This window comes from Adiantum capillus-veneris, chromosome 1, assembly GCF_014529385.1.
Source record: "Adiantum capillus-veneris isolate H3 chromosome 1, ASM1452938v2, whole genome shotgun sequence".
NCBI classification, from domain to species: domain Eukaryota; kingdom Viridiplantae; phylum Streptophyta; class Polypodiopsida; order Polypodiales; family Pteridaceae; genus Adiantum; species Adiantum capillus-veneris.
In genome coordinates, this window is record NC_140931.1 from 13,080,349 (window position 1) to 13,097,999 (window position 17,651).

General features: G+C 42.8%; 1 protein-coding gene across 1 annotated transcript in view; it reads right to left on the reverse strand.

Moving 5' to 3' along the window:
• Positions 1 to 3,409: 3,409 nt before the first annotated feature.
• Positions 3,410 to 17,651, reverse strand: part of PTAC13 (plastid transcriptionally active 13) — a 69,625-nt gene continuing 55,383 nt past the window's right edge. The window contains exons 2-4 of the mRNA XM_086514277.1: positions 8,905 to 9,083; positions 8,112 to 8,364; positions 3,410 to 4,060 (exon numbers count right to left, since the gene is read on the reverse strand). Coding sequence (XP_086370403.1) covers positions 3,974 to 4,060; positions 8,112 to 8,364; positions 8,905 to 9,083 — 519 coding nt within the window. The 3' untranslated portion in view covers positions 3,410 to 3,973. The remainder of the gene's footprint in view (positions 4,061 to 8,111; positions 8,365 to 8,904; positions 9,084 to 17,651) is intronic.

Below are 17,651 nucleotides of genomic sequence, written 5' to 3' on the forward strand. Positions count from 1 at the left end.
TTATATGTGCGTTAACAGAAAGATTCAAGTTCAACCCTTGCTTGTCTCTTAGCACTATTCACATGTCAAAGTTGCACACAAAGGCACCTCATAAGTGTTGATTGACTACTTCAACATGGTAGCCATAAAAAATATTCTTGAGCTAGTTTGTATGCATGGTACCACATAAGGTCATTGAGAGGTACCACACATATGGTATATATGTAACTACAAGCTGGTTAAGATGTTATCCTTAACAAAGCTCTTGCAACTACGTCCTCTCAATCATGCATATAGATGAGATCTGTGCGACAAGGAGGTAAAATAGGCTCCATTAGAGGAGAAAATGTGGCATTGCTTAATTGTGATCCTAGTGCATGAGTGGTGCATGGGTGAGGTCTCTCACAGCTGAATAGAACTTTTTAGGCCAATGCTACATCACTTCCATACAAAGTTTAACTAAGAAGATGAAGTATTATTTTTGCTACTTAATATTACCATTCTTTCCATTGATTTATTAGCAAGTGAAGCTACAAGAGACAGTATGAATTCAAGTCTATTTTCGTTCAACTCTTACGCATCAGCCCAACACAACACGTGTCCTCTCAAGGGTTTGAATAAAATGGAACATGCATCTAAAAAAGAATCTCAAAAAATCCTTTTGGGAGTGTCTTATACACAACTCATCGCCTCTTTTTTTATGTCTCATACTTTTGAGCTTGCCATGATAAAGAGTTGGATCCATAAAGAGTGTTCTCATAAATTGCATTTAATGCTTTTGGAGAATAGGTACCCTAAGCTTACAAAAACATTGAGGCCTAGCTTGAACTAATTATTTAATATGTTCACATATCTCTACAATTTTACCTTTTAGGTCCATAATAAAGTGTGTAAAGTTGTGTGGGTTCAATACACGAGTTTCCTACACTCTTGAAGCAAAACATGCTATTTATGTAATTTTAAGTTGCATAATGTTTAATACATGTATTCTATCTGAGTAGTACTTAAGATAATAGTTATTGATGTTAATAGGTAGAAGAAATTTTTAAACTGTAATTAAAAACTACACACACTAAAAAAATTTATTTTTCACCAAAGACATTCGCTATCAATATGAGCATAATACGTTTACTCAATATCGATAAACCATAGTCAATTCCTCAACAAGAATACGACTTGAGCATCTATAATCTCACTTGCATGATTTGTATGTTTTTGTCAAATTATGCACAAGGTTTTAAAATGCGGCTTGCTTTATAGGATTTATGCAAGAATGAATCCAGAAAAAAAGTGTTTTCATGCTTTAATCTATAGAATTTTAGATCGCAGTTTTACACTACATCAACGTCAATATTTTAATAAGAGCTTTGAAGCTTAAAAATTTTAGATAGCTTTACACTAACATCAACATCAATTCTTTGATAAGAGCTTTGAAGTTTCCTCCCATTCAACCTTTCAAAATTACTTATACTAGGCATAAACAATGTACTATTTGAGGATAAATTTTAGATGCTACTCTTAAAAATGATTCATAACACGAGAACAATAGTTTGTTTAAGAAGTTTTAAGCCTTTTATTTTTTGAGGCAACAACTTAAATTTTTCGTAGAATTTTGGAACTTACTCTTCATAAATTTCTTCATATAGTGCTCATTTTGACATATAAAAAAGCCTCCATTTCCTTTATCTCGTAATTTAAGTAAAGAATGAGCAAAACCTCAAAGTATTGTTTCCAGCCTCACAAAATAATCCTAAAAATTAATAGGGCGCTTTAGCGTCTCAAGACACCTGATGTCCAATTAAAAAACTAGTCTTATGAGTAGCATTATGCACGTTAGCTTGCTTTATCCCAAGGGAGAATCATTATCGCCAAATTTTACATGCTTTTTTAGACTTAAACTAGGTTGGTTGATAACACACTTGTATGTCCAAAAGTGGTTTTTGCTTCACGCGTTGGTAATGCATGCATATGGTGGTTGAGCAAGAAAACATGCCAATTATGGCCACTTCAAGTTGTGAAGCTGCTACGATTGAGTGTGTTGATGCCTTTTGGCTAATTTAAGGTTGGATTTGCACTCTTTATCACCATCTTCACTTATAAGAGCACGTTGGCAATAGCAAGGAACACGATATTCAATGCTGATTAAGGTGACTATCATCATGTCATGGAGAGATTCTTCGCTTGTGTGCTTACACACACTAACCTAGTTGATTATACTAGTTTGTGTGTGTATTCAATATAACCTTGTCAATCCTTTCACAAAGTTGCTACCTCATGAGAAGATCAAAGCTTTCCACTATGCTTTTGGGCTTGCTCCCCTTGTGGATTGATCACCGTTTAGAGAGTTTGGCACTTACTTTGCTATACATGAGTACTGCTCATGTTCACTATGTCACTCCCAAGGGGTATTTGTTGTCATGTTATGGTATTGATGTGTGGGAAAAAACTTAAGACCATTGGGCCGCTTTCTTCCCTCGCTAATCCCCCCCCCCCTCCTTGGCAAAATTATATATCTGTTGGAGGGTGACTATGCTACGAATGATTTTAAGCAATGGTAGTCGAGGGGCAATGATCTCAAAAAGTGAGCCTCGTAAGATGGAGGAGAGCAATTCAAGGCACACAAGAGGCCCTTACCTTGTGAGCATATGATCTATGGGAGGCCCTTACCTCCTAATTAGGAATGTGTAAAGTTTCTACACTCGCACCTTGACTACTAAATTTGTTTTGAAAGCTTAGGATAACAACTGAGACACAACATATTGAGCTTCCTAGCAACATGCTTGCACGCTTTACTCTAGGTTCAGAGGCGAATAGATTAGGAATGCAATTTCTGGGAAATAACTTGGGACACTAATTTTTTTCTTGTGCACATGACAAGGTACAGTTCAACCCGTCTTTGTGACGATGATTGGTTATAAAAGCAGCAAGCATTTTCATATTTCATTTATGGATTACATAATGTCTCTTGTTGTGAAGCGTGAAGGGCCTATCTTACAAGCTAAGAGGCCCAAGGGGAAGCACCCAAACGTCAAGCACCAAAAAGCTACCCAAATGCAAGCTCTAAACCATGTCACATATAGCTGATGCTTCGTCTTTCGGGGCAAGGGTTGATAGATCCCCAGTTGCATAGCCTAAACTGTGCTCGCCTTATTGAAACTGAAAATCGGGTCTTTTATGGTTGAATCCTTCAGTTTAAATTCCTCAACAGATATGCTCATCAAAGATACACATAACAAAAGTTGAAACTACTCGACCTTGCAAAGTCCATTGCCACATCAAGTTACTGCAAGAGAATGGCCATTTACTGCCATGACATGAGATGAAAAAGTGCCAATTGACATGCCATTTTATCCCAAATTGATGTGTTTTGAATTGAATATTCTGTGCCTTGAACCAAAACGAGTTATAACTCTGCACATGGCACATTGAGGAGAATAAACCAGCATAGAATTTGCTTCAAATAATCTCTATCAGTTTTCTTAAGAAGACAAGGATATCGCAGGCCAAATGTTTGACACAGTTCACAAGACGATAACCCTGTCAATAATATGTGAAAACCAGTAACCAAAAGAATGCATCAGATGATCATCATAAATTACTGCCGCTGACTCTGAATTTTTTCCAAAGTGACCACCTCTGTCATATTTCATTAAGAATCCTACTACCATGTCATTTTGAAACCCCATACTATACAGAAGTTCCTAGCCAAAAGAAACCAAAATAATCAATTGACTATACTCTCCAGATTCCATCACCATAAGGCTCTCCAGCCCTTTTAATGGTCATAAGCTCACGCAAGTAGCCCTCTTTTCCCCTTTAAGGCTACCTTAATGGGAGTATGCGAGCACCAACATTATAGCTCTGGTTCCATCTTCATACTGCTATCTGGTTTGAATGCTTTTGCATCAAGATGCCAGTTCCAATGCTCTGGACGAAAGTAAACCTGACCAGTGAGATAAATCTTGTATCAATGCTAATAGAGCCGCATTATGACTTAAGCTGCTCTAGGTAGAATCTCTATCTCGTTCGACGCTAGTATAACCTTCTGTAATTCGCCAAATGCCATTAACGACACCTCAACCTGTAAATCATCATAAAGACCGGCAATGTTACACCCTAAGCCAGAGAAATTCACAAGCATTAACCAAAAGTTGCATTCAAAAATTCACATTTCCAATACATTTTATCATTCAAATTTGCCAAAATAGCCATTGTTTCCACGCCATACAGACACCCTTCTTGTGGAAGGCTAGGTCAATGACTACTGAAAATCTGGTAGTCCTGAGAGAAAGAAGGCCCTCAAATCAAGGGGAGTATGAAGTAGAGGCTCACTTTCCCTTTGCTCACCAAAATAGAAGCAAAAACACTGACTAGAGAAGCTGGACTTGACAAACCTCAAGTTCAGGATAAAGGGGAAACACAGGTCTGTGCCAGGGTCTCAATTCCGAGATCCAAATGCAGTTGTCCGCAATCAAAGTTACTGATAAATTCGTGATCCCCAAAATCTTTATTATCAAATGAAAATTGTAATAGGATATATTTCTCCACAATCACTTGGTGATATTTTACAATTCAAATAAAAAACCTACACTCTTGTTGTCACTTGCTGGCTAATTTCCCCTACAAATGGGGAACCAGATCTTGCCTAATGTTTGCCTTTGAAGAGTTAGTGTGTTGTTATTGAGATAGGACGGACTTTAAGGATTGTTAAATGTTTAAAAAGCTCACTGCTGGTTCTTACATCGTATGAAAAAGAGGATACAAGATACTAGTGTTTGAGAGAGCGAAAGGCTCAAGCTCCCCCCGATACTTAAGCATGGAGTGATGTTATGCATTGGGCAGGACACTAGCAGGTCTATTGGCACTTCTTTCACGACAAGGAGTTGTTTTCACACTCAGTTTGGGACCCTCACGCAGTATCTTCACCCTGTATCGGCGGAGTACAGCAGTTTGCTACATTGCTCGTGACGGCATCTTTCCACGGAATTTTCTTGGCGGTCATGAAACCCCATACCGCTGCTACACTCATGGAGTATCCTTCAGTGGACATCACAGCAGACATCTTCATCATTTGCCTCACATCTTCGGCCGCGGTTTAAACAGCACCAGGTGCTGAGAGGGGGTGTTATACAGCACTCTACTGCTTCACACGTATAGGGCATACTTGTATGGCTCGTATGTCTCCGGGCCTAGGTTGTACCTGGTCCGGCCGCCCAAGCCGGCCCTCATATATTTCCTATATTTCTTTTCTTGTTGGGTCGTGGGGGATTTTTTCCAAGCTGTGCCATGCCTCCCCTTCAGCACCTATTTATGGGGGCAGGGGGGTACCCACTTCCCTCATCTGATCATTGTACGGGTCTTCTGCTCTGGTAGTCATGAGGGGCTGATAGCCCCCTCTTCCCTACACCAGCGTTTTGTGTCTCTCTCTCTCTCTCTCTCTCTCTCTCTCTCTCTCTCTCTCTCTCTCTCTCTCTCTCTCTCTCTCGTCCCACACTCATTCGACCACTACTGGCACTCTCATCGACCGAGCACTGGAGCTACAGAGATACAGACGACCGCGACTGAGGAGAGGAGCTACACAGCATCGACGGAGACTACAACAGAAGATTCGAGCCATACTCTCTCGACATCCAGAGTGCAGATGAGGATGGATCCTCACCATTTCTTCCATCTTTGTTTCACACACTGTTACATCCAGTTTACCGGGTACCTATTGTATCAGCTGCTACACCCACGTAGTTTTAGATTGTAGTAGTAGTAGTAGTATTTTGTTCCACTTCTAGTTCTTTTGTACCCAGACATGGTATTAGATTCACTATTTTGTAACTGATTGGTCTCATAGGTCATTTTGGCCTTTTGAAGACGTTAATATAACATTTCTATTTCTATTTATTTCTCTCTCTCTCTCTCTCTCTCTCTCTCTCTCTCTCTCTCTCTCTCTCTCTCTCTCAGCAGAGCTCCCCCCCGTCTCACACCAGAGGCACATTGATTGACCGAGCGATTGAACTGGGGAAATCTAGGCGCCCACGACTGCGCAGGACTACACAGCATCGACGGAGGCTACGTCAAAAGATTCAGAGCACGCTGGCCACGCATGCACGACGCCCGGTCAGACTACTAACCATGGAGGAAATTGATGAGATCCGCCAACGACCGATGCTAGATCTTTTGTGATTCAGCTATCCCAACCAGCAGGCCATTTTTGCTTAGTTTTTCGGCTTAGCTCACATCGACCTATCTAGAATCCCATAATATATATCTTTGTTTTGTAAAGTTGATTAGGTTATTTTGTTACTCTGACTTTGTATCAGATCCACCACCTTGTAACTTTCTGGTCTCATAGGTCACTATGGCCTTTTGAAGACGTTAATATAACATTTCATTTCATTTCTCTCTCTCTCTCGCGCACTCACATCGAGCCATACTATCTCAACACCCAAAGTACAGATGAGGATAGACTCATGACCCATTATATCACCCTCTTGTACTAGGATTGTATCAATGATCACACATACCCCACACAGTTCTGGCTAGTAGCACTCCTAGATTCATTTTAGCATCTCTTTTTTTGTACCCGGACATGGTATCAGATTCAGCAGTTTGTAACGGTTTGGTCTCATAGGTCATTTTGGCCTCTTGAAGACGTTCACATATCCTTTCATTTCATATCTCTCTCTCTCTCTCTCTCTCTCTCTCTCTCTCTCTAGGGTCATGAGTTATAGGGATCAAAGATGTCTTGGGCTATATCTACTTGAGTTACATAGATATAGAGACACTTTACTGGGGAGAGCTAGAGAGAGACGGTCCCAGAGACAGATTACACATTTCTTTTCACTAGATATGCGACAGCCAGAGGAGTAGCCATCACTGCAAAGCTCGGCCCACACTCATTCGACCACTACCGGCACTCTCATCGATCGAGCATTGATTGAGAAGAGGAGGCTACACAGACGGCCACGATTGAGAAGAGGGGCTACACAGCATCTACGGAGACTACAGCAGAGGATTCAAGCCATACTCTCTCAACATCCAGAGCGCAGATGAGGATAGATTCTAGTAGTAGTAATATTTTTGTTCTAGTATTTTTGTACCCAGACATGGTATCAGATTCACAATTTTGTAACAGTTTGGTCTCATAGGTCATTTTGGCCTTTTGAAGACGTCAATATAACATTTCCTTTCATCTCTCTCTCTCTCTCTCTCTCTCTCTCTCTCTCTCTCTCTCTCTCTCTCTCTCTCTCACACACACACACACACACACACACACACATAACAGGACTTGAGTTCAACTCCTCGTCGGCTAGATCTTTAAGGTCTCTTGGGATAGTTTCCTACATTAAAACTCTCTCCTCCTCCTCCCTCCTCCTCCTCTCTCTCTCTCTCTCTCTCTCTCTCTCTCTCTCCCTTGCAACATGATAATCACTAAGGCCTCCCTCCAAGGCTATTCATAGGATGCATGCAAGAGTAGCCATGCTGCCAAAAAGTAATGCCAATCTAAAAGCCCCATAAGGGTGCTCATATACGAGGACGTCCGTACTTAAGCTGTAAAATCATTTGTTTAAGTGCTTGTTGTGTTTGTGTCATGTGTGTGCACGAAGGATGCCTCATGTTCAAATGCGAGGATGCCTGCCCTCAAGCAGTGAATTATTTATTTATGTGCTTGCCATGTTCATGTCATGGTATGTGTGCAAAAAATCCATCTCTATCTGTATATGTGCTTGTATGGCTTGAGACATGTCGTGAATATTGTCGCATGGAAGGTACGAGGTGCTATTTGCTAGAAAAGTGGATGTCTAAGGGAGGGACCGGGTGGGCACTAGTGAAGAGAGTGGACGCAGTTGAGAACCATCAGTGGGAAAAAAATCAAGCATCTGACTCCAAAGGAATGTTCTCTTCCGAAAGCTAAAATACTATGGAGCAATAAAATAAGCTAAAACTGCTCCAGCATAGCAACTTCTTAGCCCAGTCAAGATAGAACCAACAATACAAATATCATGCTCAATTCAAGAGTCAAAATAAGTATTAAGGACTGCGTTCAGAATAATGTATCAAGCATGTATGCGTCACCAGGTCAGACAACTGACTGAAAACAAATAGCGTGCAAACAAAAGTACCAAACAGAGGAAGTGCACCTCTTTACTTCCATCAGGTAAGCCTGTAATGCAACCTTCAAAATTCGCGTAAGGTCCATGGAGAACTCTTATATTTGAACCAAGGGTGATTAGTGGATCCTGCTGACTAGCTGCTTCCATCTCAGCCAGCTTCATCTTCATTTCTTCTTTAGAGAGCTCTTTGAGTCTTTCAAGGTCGATTTCTTCCTCTCTGATCTTTTTTCGCATCCCCTCTATATCCTCATTCGGGACTGGAGTTGGCATTATCACGTCACTGTCACCAATTTATCAAGCAACAAGAAAGCCTTATAGAATTGCACAGCTTCTTTTCCCTGGGGTGAAAGTTAGGACATCACGCATGCAATTTATGAAATCTGCGCTAAGTGTGTACTCTTCTGAACTGATAGGCAGTAAGAACACTAGAAACTCCTTGACACTCCACAAATTAGCTATTTTACTGCTTCCATTTGACCCCAATATCCAAATATACACCCTCCATATCAGACACTATTTTTTTGTCTCCCCCATCTCCAGATTGTGCAGTCATGTGTATTCCAAACAACAACGACCAAATACTAAGTATGCCAGTTTAGGCATAAGGACACGTTCAATCTAGTTGGAATGATTTCAGCCCTTCCCATTCTATATCGATGCAAACATCTCTAGAAATTGGTGTAATGCAAGAGTTGGATGCAAGGATGCCATTCAACATTGACATGAACCAGCCGAAGTAAAGAGCGAGTGATATAAAACACCTGATTGAGGCATAAACAGGAAAATAAAAATTATCATAAATTGAAGCCGCCAGACTTACTAGAAATCCACTCTCTTCCCGAAAAATCCTCTGACCCTTCGAACTCTTTTAACTGCATCGTGTATTCTTCTTGTTAAAACGCAACGCAGAAATACACAACCTGAGTGTAATCTTCGTGTGGCAGTAGAGATGCTTCCATCCTTCATCTTTCTTTTTGTAGGAACACTCGGCACGAAAACCTACAAGCAAAGTCGGTTGATGGCCGTAGTAAAAGAATGTGCAAAATTCAACCACAAAGAACCCACATCAATTTAACATAAAGAAACACAAGTTACACAAGAAAAAGTATGCAATTACTTTTGTATAAATGCCTGCATAGTAAGCTTGAGCAGTGGTTGAGATAGCCACATCAAAAGGCATTTAAGCAAATTGTGAACACAACGGGATCTGCCAATTATACGTGTAGCAATATGTTGGATTCTGACGTTGAAAGAAACACCATCTCCTCTAGCTGTTTAGCTTAGTTCAGCTATTCAGCAAGAACAGTTTGCCCCACCAACTGAGCTTAACAAATGAATCCAACTTATAAACCACCACTGTTGTCATTCAGAACTTAGAAGGAAACAGCTGTTCAACATACTAATTGCTAAATGAAACAAAATGTCGGCCAGTTCAGCAATAAAAAGCAAAGGACAATTCAATTAAGAGGATTGAGAGAGACTACCAACTTGCATATAAATCTTGAAATGGGAAGGACAAGTAGACGAAGAAGAAGCTTGAATATAGGTCTTCAAAGGAGCAGGACAAGACTCCCAGCAAGAGAATCGCTTGAAGCCCAGTTCCCAACTACCAATGAAACTTATCCACCACTGCAAACTCCAAAAACAGGAGAAAGCAACAGCAAAACAGGCATAAACAAGCAAACGAGCACAGCGCACACACACACACACACACACACACACACTTCACATCCAAATATGCAGAAGGGCACACAAACAACCACACCAATGTGGCTTTTAAATGAGCTTGATCCACACGAAATAAGAGGTGAACTAGCTATACTACAAGAAGCCAGGATGAATAGGAAGTGGGCAGTCTACAACTCTACAGAGGAGGAAATGCTACCATAAGAGAGAGGCACAATCGATCGGCAAAGGAGCCCTTTAAAAACCTATCCCATAGCATTCAAGCACATCATGAGGGCCACATGTGGAGGATCATTTGAACATGTGTCTTTTATGCTTATTAAGTCATTTGGTTTAATTGAATACTTCAAGGACTTAGTCATTTAAGCATGTGAGAAACACCTCAAGCTTTTGGGTAAGGTTCCCACTAACACTTAGCAAGCCAACAAGCACCTCATGCTTGGGTAGGATTCCCACCTCAAGGTCAAAGGACTTTTGAACACTAGCTTTTGGAGGTCTTAATGAAGTTAATCCTACGGTCTTTAAGCTCCATTAGGTAGCATTGCTCTTTAACATACCATCTCTCATTTGGACCCCTTTTAACCTTGGCCCCGGCCCCCGTGTTGAGACAGATCCATAAGCACATGTCTATATTCTAACCCTTATTCCCGTTTATTCTCCCACATTAAATGATTAGTTTAATATGGCCAATCGTCGAAGGAGTGGCTATTCGATGAAGAGACGTGTCCTTTGGGGAAGAGTCGTGACTAGTCAAGGATATGGCCCACGGGTCACCTTGGTTGATCATTCTTTGGATTTGCATCCTTGAAGGTAATGTAATAACAGTCACTAATCGTGACATTCCCTCCCATTTAAAATGAAAGCCTATGTCGAACAAATAATTTTTTATGTTGATAATACTCTGGAAAAACATTAAACCTTCGAAAATCTTCGGTCTTCGAGCTATCTGAACCTTCAAAATCTTAAGCTTCTTCATCTTGAACTTTTGCATTAGGTGCAGCGGAAGTGTTGATGGTGCTAGCTCACAATTCATGCTCAATACGTACACAAGGTTCCTTTTACTTAATGAGAGAGATGTGCAATAGACAAGGGAGACAAAAGAGAATGGTACTTTTGAGTACAAGATGGAGAAATCTAGAAGACTTTTAACTTCAATTGGGATCCCAAACCCTCCTCCGACGGCCCCCCACTCTATTGCTGGAGTGGTATTTGCTTTAGATTGCACAAACACTAATACAATGGATCTAGATGCTAAGATGTTGATGGGATCTTGCAATGGATGCTTGGACTCAACGATACAAAGATGCGAAGGGCTGAAATCTGAAAACGTTGGAGAACTTGAATGGATCTGCAACTCTTGATGCTGATCAGGGGAGGCTATGGCTGAAAACTGAAAACTCTGGCTTTAGGGCTGAATCTACAAAACGCTGGGCTGATCTGCTGCGATGAGGTTGATCTGCTATTGCTAAGGGAAACGCTCATGCCTGAGGTTCTACTATGGGCTGAAAACACAAGAGACTACTACCATTGAGGGCGATAAGGAAGGAGAGGAAAACGCTGGAGATAGAAAAACGTGAGGGAGGTTGAGGGTGCTGAGGGAGCTTGCTACCCATGGGGTACTAATAATCTTATGAAGGGAAGAGCCCCAAGCTCTCCTTTATACTGCAAATGGGGGTGGGCTGAGCAGTAGCTAAATAAGCACCTCGCGACTGCTACTGGAAATGTCACTTAATAATCATATTATTACTGTTAGGTGCAACGGAATGATTGTTTGCGCTTTGCTCAAGATGAGTGCTCCGAACTGTGCTCAAGGTTCCTTTTAGTTCTTATGGAAGGGAGAGCCTTCCGTTTCTTAGTGGAAAGTGCTATGATCACGAACAAAGTGAATGTACAATGTGCGTGCAAGTGTATGAGACTGAGAGATAGAGAGAGAAGAGAGATACGACACCAGAGACATTGTAAAACCCTCCTCCGAAGGCCCCACTCTCGTCGGCGAGAGTGGTCTACTTTTGATTGCACAAAGTGGTACAATGCGTATGCAATGGACTGATGCAACTTGGACTATGCCGATGACGACCACGGTGACGACGACGACGACTTGATGGCTGAAATCTGAGATCTTCTAACTGCTGAATTTCGGGACTGTTTCGGTGGCTGAAAATGACTGTTTTGGCTGCGTTTTTATGGGCTGAAAGTGGGGGAACTTCTGCAACCAACCTGGGGCTGATCTGTTGCTATTCCATAGGCTGAAAATCTGCGTTTTTGACTGCTGCAGATCTGCGTTTTAGGGCTGATGTCGCTGGCTGAAAACGCTGAGAACTTGCAGAGGCTTGCTGGCGTTTTTGGCTGAAAACGCTGCTGCTTTGCTGAAGTTGAAAAACGCTAGCAACTGATGCTTTTGGCGATGGGGGAAATCTGCAATGGCTATGGATGTTGATGGTGTTGACGATCATGCAAGAATGGGGAAAACGCCAGGGATCTGCAAACTTCCGGCGAGGATGCAAACTGAAAAACGCTAGGGGTGCTAAGGGGGGTACTGCTGAGAAGTTGCCTGTTGAGCGGGAAGCTCCTGCTGCCTCTTCTGCCAGAAAGTGCTAACTTGGGTTTGCTTATATATTAACTTAGCAAAATTGCCCTACCTACTTTTGTTGGAAATTCACTTAAAAATAATAAGTGAAAAATGTCAAAAATAGGGAAAATAGGCTAAATGCACTGGAAAATTCCCCTGACTGAATCTGATGGATTCTGAAGGGAATACTGATGATCATGCTGTGTGCAACCGGAGGATATGCATCTATGCTAAGTGACTGGGTATGCACGGTCTACGAATAGACTCACAAAAGTGCTAGATCACTGCTAATCTAGACTTGACTGAACTGACTGAACCCTGCTGTGGTGTAGCTTGTCCACGGACACATAGGGTTGGGATGTGTCCATGGACACTATGTCATGCCAAGGAAGAGACATGGAATGTGACTTCCTTACATACATACTTTTCAGCTTTTCATGAAAAATCCGCATACATTCGTGCTCATTCATGAGTGAAATGTGCTCAACATACAAAATGTCATGCCTAGGAAAAGGGATCACATAACGATGCTGACTAAAATACAAGAAACGATCACGAATGAAACATTCGAACAATGCGTGCGTATCAATCATGCGAACACATAATACTCCCTGTGATGGTTCTTTGGACCTAGGCTCGAGAGCCAAGATCGCTTCTTCGTGATTGATCGAATCGTCCTGTGGGGGTTCTTTGGACCTCGATTCGAAAGCCAAGATCGGTTCTTCGTGACTGATCGAATCTACAACGAGGTTAGTTTCGCTAGAAAAAGCATCCACTAACACATCATCCTTGTGAACAATCACATCATCTTCATGCAACACATCATGCTTGTGAGAAATCACATCTTGATCATGCAAATCATCATGCTTGTCATTGTTATCCAAATCATCTAGCAATATCGTTCAAATCATCATGCTTATCTTTGTCATCCAAATCATCATCATGCTTCACATAATCATGCAAATCCTGTGTGTCATACTTTGGAGAAGAAGAGACTGAGAGAGTCTCCGTCTCCTGAATCTCTTGCATCTGTGTCGGCAAGGGATACAAGAGTCACAAGAACTCTTGCATGTGTCGGTCGCGCCGTTCTTGTCTTGCCTTTCTTTCGGCTTCTCTTCTGCGTGTCTGCGTTTCATTTCTACCAATCTTTCTGCATCTCTTGCTTCGCGTTCTAAATTCTGTTTCAGAAACAATTGCTCCAAAGCCTCCATAGGAGTTAGTGCAATCCTTGACGTAGACGGGGAAGGGTCAAAAAAAACTTTTGGTGGGGAAAATTCTTCTTCGCCTCTCTCATGCTCATCACCTCCAAGCGAAGTATCCATTCCGCTTCGAGTGATGACCATTCTACAATCGTGGGTTCTTGTGGGTTCATACGTTCACGAGGAACTTGGGTTCTTGGGAGTCTTGGGTTCTTGAGTTCTTGAGGGTCTTGAGGTTCTTGAGGTTTTCTTTCGCTTGCAAACCGTGTTTGAGAAGGATCTTCTCTTCACCCGAGTGCTACTCCTTTCTGCGGGCGCAACCCTGGGCGGCCTTGCGCTCACACCAAGGTTGCTTTTTCCCACCTCACGTCAATTGGCCGGCCGCTAAGTGCACGGTCCGCTCTCAATGAGTGAAAAGAGACACAAGGGGAGGCTGGACAAGCCCTTCTTTCTTGGGATTCCTGTCACTCTTCCACAAAACACGATTAGGAATCGACACGCACAAGCGAACTTGGGTTCGTGCAACCTCAACAAGCAAAAAAAGTTCTTGTGGTTCTTTCCTTGAGTGATACCAATGCTAGGTGCAACGGAATGATTGTTTGCGCTTTGCTCAAGATGAGTGCTCCGAATTGTGCTCAAGGTTCCATTTAGTTCTTATGGAAGGGAGAGCCTTCCGTTTCTTAGTGGAAAGTGCTATGATCACGAACAAAGTGAATGTACAATGTGCGTGCAAGTGTATGAGACTGAGAGATAGAGAGAGAAGAGAGACACGACACCAGAGACATTGTAAAACCCTCCTCCGAAGGCCCCACTCTCGTCGGCGAGAGTGGTCTACTTTTGATTGCACAAAGTGGTACAATGCGTATGCAATGGACTGATGCAACTTGGACTATGCCGATGACGACCACGGTGATGACGACGACGACTTGATGGCTGAAATCTGAGATCTTCTAACTGCTGAATTTCGGGACTGTTTCGGTGGCTGAAAATGACTGTTTTGGCTGCGTTTTTATGGGCTGAAAGTGGGGGAACTTCTGCAACCAACCTGGGGCTGATCTGCTGCTATTCCATAGGCTGAAAATCTGCGTTTTTGACTGCTGCAGATCTGCGTTTTAGGGCTGATGTCGCTGGCTGAAAACGCTGAGAACTTGCAGAGGCTTGCTGGCGTTTTTGGCTGAAAACGCTGCTGCTTTGCTGAGGTTGGAAAACGCTAGCAACTGATGCTTTTGGCGATGGGGGAAATCTGCAATGGCTATGGATGTTGATGGTGTTGACGATCATGCAAGAATGGGGAAAACGCCAGGGATCTGCAAACTTCCGGCGAGGATGCAAACTGAAAAACGCTAGGGGTGCTAAGGGGGGTACTGCTGAGAAGTTGCCTGTTGAGCGGGAAGCTTCTGCTGCCTCTTCTGCCAGAAAGTGCTAACTTGGGTTTGCTTATATATTAACTTAGCAAAATTGCCCTACCTACTTTTGTTGAAAAGTCACTTAAAAATAATAAGTGAAAAATGTCAAAAATAGGGAAAATAGGCTAAATGCACTGGAAAATTCCCCTCGCTGAATCTGATGGATTATAGAGGGAATACTGATGATCATGCTATGTGCAACCGGAGGATATGCATCTATGCTAAGTGACTGGGCATGCACGGTCTACGAATAGACTCACAAAAGTGTCAGATCACTGCTAATCTAGACTTGACCGAACTGACTGAACCCTGCTGTGGTGTAGCTTGTCCACGGACACATAGGGTTGGGATGTGTCACGTGACAATTACTATTTTATATGAGGTGCTTCACAGGCTTAGAAACTACCTAGGCCAGTTCTACAGCTAATGTCCTACATGTGAACAATTCCTAGTGTCTACACCTAGCAGACACTGGCAGATGCTCCTGTGCAATCAGAGGGTATGCAACTTACTAAAGATTTTGGACTGTTAGAGTTTAGGCATCTCAAGTGAACTGCCCAATGTGTTCCCGTTATTTATTTTGGCTTTTAGGTATTTATTTTACTTATTTGTCAAAGTCTGGGTTGGACAATTTAATGAGGTTGGATATATGCAAGACCTTGCCTCCATTGTATTACACATTCAATTATTCATTGCCAAGGTTGATTGGTTCAAGAGACACTCTTTCTCTCTTTCGTGCTCACTCTCCTTGGTCTCTACTCTTTCGCAACATCAGCTTTAACATGGTATCAGAGCCGTGTCGTTGAAGAACCTTGGCGGAGGAGGAGCAAGTTCAGAAGAAGCAGATTTCACTTGTCGCCGGCACCAACCTACCCCCTCTCTACCGTTAAGCGTTTTAAAACATTGTAGATTGGCGTTGCTCAGCCCCTCCCTGTACTAGCTACCGTCACAAGTGCTCAAAGCGTTCGCTTGACTTGGGCGGTACCACTATCTTCCCCTACGCACGTTTTGAAACGTCGGCGCCGGCAGCAACTAGCGCCCCTTCGTCATATAGAGTTTTAAAACGCTGTCCTTGGCGGCGCTCCTTGACAACGGTGACTTGAGCCCCTCCTGTCACGTGCACATCTAACCCTATGTGCATGTGGACAAGCTACTTCAGGTCCAGGGTTTAGGTCACTTAGTAAGTGTTCTGACACTTTTGTGAGCCTGTGCGCAGGCCGTGCATGTCCAGGCACTTAGAATAGTTGCATATCCTCAGGTTGCACACAGCATGATCATCAACATTACAGTCAATACCCATCATGAGCATTTTACAGTGCACAAAACCCATTTTCCCTATTTTATCCATTTTTCACTTATTATTAAGAAGTGACTTTGTTGGGAAACTGGGTAGGGCAACTTTGCTAAGCAAGTATAAATAAAAACCTAGCGCTAGCACTTTCTAGCAGAAGAGGTAGCAGAAGTTCCCACATCTTATAGGGCACCTTCTCAGCAAGACCGGCAAGATCCCTAGCGTTTTCAGCCAACAAGACCTCTCGCGTTTTTCATCAACAGAATCAGCCTAGCGTTTTTCATCAGTAGTACCAGATCAGCCCTGGCGTTTTTGCAACCTGCAGATAGCATCAGCGTTTTGCAGTTTCCCGATGTCACATCAGCCATTGCATCAGCGTTTTCAGCTTTCAGCACTTAAGACTCCACAGAACCAGCCCCTAGCCTCGCAGATCTCACCTACCCGCAGCAGTTCCTCGCCGCATGGTCAGATCAGCCAGCGTTTCCAGTTTCAGCCCGCTCTCCGCAGATTTCAGCATCTGCGTTTTCAGCGCATCGTCGTCACGTCATCGCCGTCTTCACCAGCACAGTGCAAGAATTCAGCCGTTAGCAGATTTGCAGATTTCAGCCACTAGCGTTTTCAGATTTCAAGCCCGTCTCGTCGTCGTCATCATTGTCGTCGACATCAGCCCGTCTCGTCGTCGTCATCATTGTCGTCGACATCATCGGCAAGTCCATTGCATCTAGACCATTGTACCACATTTGTGCAATCAATAGCATAGACCTCTCGCCATAGAGAGGGGGGCCCTTGGAGAGGGTTTGGCAACCGTCTAGTGTCGTATTCTTCTCTCTCTCTCTCTCTCTCAGTGTCAGTACCTTCATTCACAATGTCATTCACTTTGTTTGTGATCATTTGCACTCTCTCTGTCACCAGCCAGTGGCAATTCCATTTTTGTTTATTTTCTCTTTCTTTGGGGAATTTTGTTTTACCTTTTGAAAACACCCCTCTGGAAATCTAACTGCCCTGCATTGCATAGCCAATGTGGAACTGTTCAGAGAGAGTCCAGGCCCGAGGGCTAAAGAGCACTAAGGTTGGACAAGGACTATGGTTAGCCAAAGTGGGGTCATTGGCCAGCCAAAGCGGAATCCTTTGCTACATAGGCTACATTTCAGTTATGGGTGTGGCTGCAATGTACAAAGAGGGTCAGATGACCTACAAGAATGTAATGGCAGAAACTCCTAAATTTTAGGGACTGCTATTTTTGGACGGCAAAATGTCTTCGCGTCATTAGGTGCAGTTTGACATGGGGATCATTTTGTTACTCTGTGGCCAAGTCAACAGAGGCTGCAGGTGAGATATTTTTAGACCCGAGGGTCTACAGCGGGAAAATGCACAAATGAGTGACACTTGGCGCTCTGAGGCCAGTTTACTACTTAA